A 7,204-nucleotide genomic window follows, 5' to 3' on the forward strand; every position below is an offset into this window, starting at 1 on the left:
GCTTGACCTGTCGCAAGGTTAAGGCCGAGCACCAGCGTCCGCATGGCAAGTTGCAGCCACTTGAGGTTCCCCAGTGGAAGTGGGAACAGATTTCCATGGATTTCATCACCAAATTGCCAAGGACCGCGAGGGGTGTCGATGCAATTTGGGTGATCGTCGACTGACTGACGAAGAGCGCACATTTTCTTGCTATCAGTGAGAGCTCTTCTGCTGAGAGGTTGGCAGAGTTGTATGTGAGGGAGGTGGTATCGCGTCATGGAGTACCGATCTCGATTGTGTCAGATCGAGATGTACGTTTCAGTTCCAGGTTCTGGAAGAAGTTCCACGAGGAGTTGGGTACGAGGTTGCATTTCAGTACCGCCTACCACCCCCAGATGGACGGACAGAGTGAGTGGACAATTCAGACACTCGAGGACATGCTTCGAGCATGTGTGTTGGACTTCGGAGGAAGTTGGGACACGTACTTGCTGTTGGCTGAGTTTTCCTACAACAACAGTCACCATTCGAGTATTGGTATGCCTCCCTTCGATTTGTTGTATGGTAGGAGGTGTCGGACTCCCATTTGCTGGGGAGAGGTAGGACAGCGTGTGATGGGTAGCACTGAGATAGTGCTTCAGACGACAGAGCAGATACAGCAGGTTAGACAGAGGTTATTGACGGCTCAGAGTCGTCAGAAGAGTTATGCGGATAGGCGACGATCCGAGCTTGAGTTCCAAGTGGGAGACTTCATACTCCTGAAAGTGTCTCCTTGGAAAGGAGTGATCCGATTCAGGAAGAGGGGCAAGCTGGGGCCCCGGTATATCGGGCCATTTAGGGTGACCACGAGGGTGGGCAGGGTAGCTTATCGGTTGGAGCTACATGAGGAGCTGAGACAGATTCATGATACCTTTCACGTGTCTCAGTTGAGGAAGTGTATAGCCGACGAATCGACAGTGGTACCGCTGGAGGATATTCAGGTGGATGCGAGCCTGAATTATGCTGAGAGACCAATAGCGATCCGGGATCGGAAGATTAACGTTCTGAGGAACAAGGAAGTGTCCCTAGTGCAGGTCCAGTGGCAACATCGGAAAGGGTCCGAGCTGACCTGGGAGCCGGAGTTGGAGATGCAGGAGCAGCATCCAGAGTTGTTTGCCGAGCAGGACTTCGAGGGTGAAGTCTGATTCTAGTGGGGGAGAATTGTAACATCTGGATTCCCAGGTATCTTATTTTAAGTATTTATATTGAATTTTAGAGAGGGACTCGGCGAGTAAGCCCTCAGACTCGCCGAGTGGGATCGCGCATTTCTGGTCTGATTTAATGAAGGACTCGACGAGTCGATGCGTGGACTCGGCGAGTCCGCGCTGTTAAGTGAAACCCTAATTCTCGGGGCCTGTGCCCTATTTAAAGGCCTTTATAGCCTCCATTGCGGCCACTTCACCCCTGAGAAACCCTAGAGAGAGAAAGAGAACGTTTGTGGTGCAAGAGGAAGGCTAATTCACCATTTCTTGTGTGTTTTAGCAAAAGAGAAGTAGTTTCCAACAAGAGGAGGTCAAGGGAGCTGTGGATCCAGGGTTTCAAGTTCAGATCTACACTATTGAGGTATCAAATCGAACTTCCCTTCTGTTTTGGGTTAAGATCTATGATTTAGGGTTTTCTATAAACCTTTTTAGGCTTGAAAGGTTGAGGTTATGGTCCCTTGCTGGGTTAGACCTCAGATCTGGACCCATAGAGGTCCAGAGAACCTTTCCCATTCTGCTTTATGCTTGTTCATGGAGGATTGGAGACTAGGTTGCCATTTTTAGAGTTATTTCTCCATTTATGACTTGATGTGGGTTGCATGCACGTAAAGGTTGCACCTTTACATGACCTTTGAGCACTTGAAGGCCAAATCTATAGTTTAGAGAAGCAGATCTGACCTCAGAAGGTCATTTGAGAGTTGTTATGGGAGCAACTCGCCGAGTCCATAAGTGGACTCGACGAGTCGAGTCGGGGTTGCCCCGCGATTCGTGACAGGTGTAACCCATCGAGTGGAAGGATGACTCGACGAGCCAAGAGAGGCTGAAAGGATTCAGAGGACCCGCATGGACTCGCCGAGTCGCCCTTGTGCACTCGACGAGTCGGGTCAAAGTTTGACCGTTGACTTTCGTTGACCTTAGGGTTCTAGTCAAGACTGATTCAAGAGAGTTCAGGGAAGGGTAGAATAGCCTTCTACCCAATCTGTAGAGATGAGATCACGAGAGAATATTGATCGGGGATGTTATTTGAATAATAGGAGGAGGCTAAGTCGGGACGTTGAGCACGAAAGTTTATCCGACTTCATTGAGGTGAGTCTTCTCACTATACTATACCTGGAAGGGTACCTATGTGTGACCGGAAGGTCTTATATGCTATGAGATGTATGAGCTGTATGTTGTTATGTGATATGTATGTGTTATGTATGTTATGTACGATAAGGACCGGAAGGTCAAGATGATATGGACTGGAAGGTCAAGATGATATGGACCGGAAGGTCAAGTGGTTACGGACCGGAAGGTCGATACGGGTAGGACCGGAAGGTCTACCGGGATTCGGGATGGAAGTCCCCTGAGACACATGGATCGGAAGATCCTACAGAGTTATGGCTTGGAAAGGCGTATGTGTTGTATGTGGTATCTTGGGGAACTCACTAAGCATTTATGCTTACAGTTGTTATATTATGTGTTTCAGGTACTAGTGATGATCGCGGGAAGGCGCCGGCATGATCCGTACACACTTATAGAGTTTATGTTATTGAGATTCTGGGACATGTTTTATTATGACACAGTGGATACATTATGTTTGTGATTATCGTGTGATTGAAAGTATGATTTGAAAATGAAAAATTGTTTTGGAAATTTACGTTGTTACAGCTTTTATGACAAAAACCCCAGAAAAAAAGAACTTGAGTCGACTCTATTGTACTTGGTGGCAGGGACGGACGCAAGAATACATGGTAGGTGTTGCCGGGATGAATAGGTGTTGCCGATACATAAAAAATAGGTAGAAAAAACTGAAAAATCGAAAAAAATTTCATTGCGGCCAGAAAAGTTAGGGGTTGCCGGTGCCACACACGGAACCCCTTAGAACTGTCCTTGCTTGGTGGTGTGGGTCATTTGAAAGCCCTAATGCTTTCTGTTCAACAATAAAAAATGTTATTTTCAAGGCGGCCAATGTTATTCAACTATTATCTTTTAATTGGTTTAAGAATAAAACGATGTTTCACAATTCACAGTAGTTGTTGGTTGGATTGTTCTATTTTTTTTTCTTGTATATTGTAATTTGTGCTAGCCTCTTACTAGTTTTTAATGCATCTGCTGTTCAAAAAAAAAAAAAAAATACAATTTACTTACTTATTTATTTATTTTTAAATATAGATTATTAGTATATTATTTTACAGGACAAATGTTAGAAAATATAACATGTTATATTTTAGAAATGAACTATATTAATTTTGGTATATTAACTTTAGGTTTATTAAAATCCTCTAATAATTTCAATACATGTGAAAAAACCCGTATTTGGATACAAAAAATCCATATTAAATGTTTTTAGTGTCGGGAAAAGCACTACATATTATAACATTTTATCGAAGAAAAAGACCTATTAAAACATTTTTAGACACTTATTTAGGGGTTTAAAAAGAAGAAAAATCAAATAATATAATTTGGATCGTGTAAGCTTTAAGCCTGTTATGGTTTCCTTTGAAGGAAAACCAGTAGAGAAGAAAGCATGTTGATATTACATAAAATTTGGAATAAGAAGTTCCATTCGATGTTAGCCTCCCTACTGCCTACTGTAACAGTGGAGTGACCGACTTTGGTGATAAAAAACCATCATCAACCACCGTTTTATTCAATACATTGCAAAGAATCGGCTTCAATTTCACACCCCAATAACCCTTGCTCCACCGTGGCACCACCTTCGTGGATCCCACTGCCGCCCGCATTTGCTCAATCAACGCCTCAGTGTTCACTTCTTCCGACAATATCTCCTCCAATTGTTTCGTATTAATCACTAATTTCACCTTCCATACACCCTTTCGAGGCGGAGGCAACACTTCAAATCCCGACCCATCACTCAGCTTCTTTGTCACAAGTTGCAACGCCACCGCACTCGTCGACATTCTTACCGGCTCCGATTCATTCGCCACCTTTTCTTCATTCCTTCTGTCTCTTTCTTCTGGAGACAGAGTTCTTTCCTCTGGGGCCAGAGGAAAGAGATAGTAGAACTGACCACCGATGAGTTGCTCGCAGTGGTCTAATGGTGACAGTAAATGACCTTTTCTGAAAATCCCGTGTCTTGGAAAGTCCTTAACGACTTCTGAGACGAGTTTTGGACCGAAAAACTCTAATACTTGACCCGAGCTTGTCATGACACGGATTGGGGAGAGAGATGCATCGAATCCTTTGAACGAACAATTGCCCATGTGTATGTTTGATTGTTTGTATTAGGAACTTAGAATGTGGTGTTCTGTGTATATGTAGGAGACTGAATTGAAGTTTGATGAAGATCAACACGTACTATAAACAAACAAACAAATATTTTTTATTTTAAAATTTTGAATTAATCATATAATTATGGGACAAGACCGTTGGGAAGGCATCAAGTTTAGGTGATCCTAGACAGAATAAAATGATTAAAAACGACACTATCACGTTCAACGAAACTATTGTAGGTAAAATGGTAATTAAATTAAATACTCATAATGACGCCACCCATATGGGCAATTGTTAACTGTACATGTTTTTATGGGTAACTTTCATGTGACATGAATGTATTTTTAATAACTTTTGTATTTTTAAAATGATACAAGTTTAAAAGAGAATACAAGTAGTTTATTTCTATTTTTAAGTAACAAACCTTTTTTCAAAATAAATTTATAACATAAGCTTTTAAATATTCATGGAGCATTTATAGTTAATAGACAAATTTTGGAAGCAAATTTCAAATTTTAGTCACAAAAAATCGATTTTCTAGCTATAGACATGCATTCCGCAGAAGTGAGCTTCACGGGCTCCGCAGAATGAGTATAAGCTCCGAGGAATGACAAAACAATAATTATATGAGGGGTATTTGCATAAATTTGTAGATTCCAGAGAGGACTTAACGAGGTCCGCGGAGGCACCATTGAGGAACCGTTGTTAGTAAAGCCTCGTCACTTCCGAATTAAGGCTTTCATTTCTCGTTTCTTCCTCGTCGAACCTCCGCAACAGTTTTTTCTTCCTCGTCGAACCTCCGTGCATCACCATTTCTCCGGTGGATCTATGTTTGTGAATCGCCAACGAAGGGAGATCGATCTAGCAAATGAATTCAACATTTTTGGCGATGGATACGACGATCGGGTATGGATTTCCGACATTCTCTAATCGTTTTTTCAATTTCTTTAGTTTTTAAGTATATTTTTGAATGAAAATGAGATATCTCATCGATTAGTTGGGAAACCCATTGATTAGTTAGCGATTAGTGTCGAAAAAAAAGGAAAATTTGTGTTTTAGGGAAGAACAATTCCGCGAAGCATATTGGTCATTCCGCAGAGGGTGCTCCGCGGAATTGATCAATGCTCTGCGGAATTCCCATTTTTTCGTTTTTTTCTCTATACCCTGTTATCCTAATGTACTTTGAATTTATTACATTTTATACACAAAGTAGGATACTCTGATGAAAGTAGGATGCTCTAATAAACAATCATTGAAATTATGTTGCTATTTATTGCCTTTTTTTATTTTTTTTTCTCTACCTTATTATAGCTATGCTCTAATAAACAATCATTGTATTTATTGCACTTTTTTAAACTTTATTTTTTAAAGGTAATTACTAACCTTATATATATATATATATATATATATATATATATATATATATATATATATATATATATATATATATATATATATGTTTTGTAGCACGATAATCTTGGACAAAAAACAAAATTAACTTTAAAAGGCGTCGTCGGTACCATCTTTAAAGATTAGTTTTTGCGGCTAACTAAACCGCAACGACAATTATTTTAAGCTTCACCGTTTGGGTAATTCTTATGAATGTCTGTCCCCAATCGTGATCCCTTACTCGTGCATTTGATGATGTTGCATGAAGGACGATCTCAAATTATGTTTAAAGTTGAGAGGTTTCAGTTTGAGATAGATGGGGTCCAGGTGGATTTTGGTGAAACGCAGTATATTTTGATAAGCGAGTTACGAGTTGGTCCTTATGTCAATTTACTCAACGAAAAAAAAGGCCAGTCAAATTCAAATCTTCGGGTCCGGTTGTTCCCAGACATTACAAATGCAACTTTGCGTCTCAGAAATATAGAAGAATACATTATGTCTTCAAAATATCTGACACTTAAGGATGAAGATGCGGTAATGCTTATCCAACTTTTTTTTTTGTGTTGAAAGGTCTCCACGGACGGGACAATAAAACTTGCATTCTCTCATTAGTAGATAAGCTTGCAGATAATATATATAATTGGAACATGTACTGTATTTTTAAATTCTTTATAAATACAAAAGTGATTATAATAAGACAAAACTTCATAAATGGTCCGTGTGGTATCCCGAAATATGAAGTTTAGTCACTAAGTTTAAAAAACCTCACAGATGGTCTCCGTGGTTTCAAAACTTTTGATGTTTGGTCCTTATGTATCACTCCGCCAACTATCTACCGTTAAGTGAAGGGCATTTTCGTCATTTCACTATCCCAGGAATCATTTATGAGGCTTTTTTTCTTATTTAAAACAAATGAAATTTAATATGTATGGGCTCACCCATCTCTCTCTCTCTCTCTCTCTCTCGTATTATCAGTGAAAAGATGCAAAATCCTTTTCGTTTTTTAATCTGATCTAGTTTTTACTTTTGTTTATTTCAATTTGTCAATTTCATCTATTTAGGTGCGACGTCCTGGATCGGAGCTGACACGGCTCGAGTCCTGGCTAAGCGCGGTGCTCGTCTCGTGATGCCTGCTCGAAATTTAAAGGCCGCCGAGGAGAACAAGGCTCGTATCTTGACAGAGTTTCCAAATTCAGAGATTATTGTTATGAAATCATTGAGTCAAGAACAACATAAATCGAAGCATATCTTCACACGAATCAAACCCAATTAGAGAAGCCGATGATTGCTATAGATTTCACACATTAGGGGTATAAACCCACTTGATTGGGTGCCTGGGTGGTCTTCGTTTCATTCATAGAGGTGGGCGGTTTGTCGATTTT

General features: G+C 40.4%; 1 protein-coding gene across 1 annotated transcript; it reads right to left on the minus strand.

Annotated features, from left to right (window-relative positions):
- Positions 1-3,249: 3,249 nt before the first annotated feature.
- LOC145163350 (uncharacterized) lies at positions 3,250-4,423 on the minus strand. The gene is made up of 2 exons (XM_079082188.1): positions 3,829-4,423; positions 3,250-3,311 (listed from the first exon to the last, which is right to left on the minus strand). The coding sequence occupies exons 1-2, from the start codon at positions 4,421-4,423 to the stop codon at positions 3,250-3,252; spliced, it is 657 nt and encodes a 218-aa protein (XP_078938314.1).
- Positions 4,424-7,204: the final 2,781 nt, after the last annotated feature.

The sequence above is a fragment of the Lactuca virosa genome, chromosome 3 (assembly GCF_052849685.1).
Source record: "Lactuca virosa cultivar CGN04683 chromosome 3, Lactuca_virosa_CGN04683_v6, whole genome shotgun sequence".
In the NCBI taxonomy this organism is placed as follows: Eukaryota; Viridiplantae; Streptophyta; class Magnoliopsida; order Asterales; family Asteraceae; genus Lactuca; species Lactuca virosa.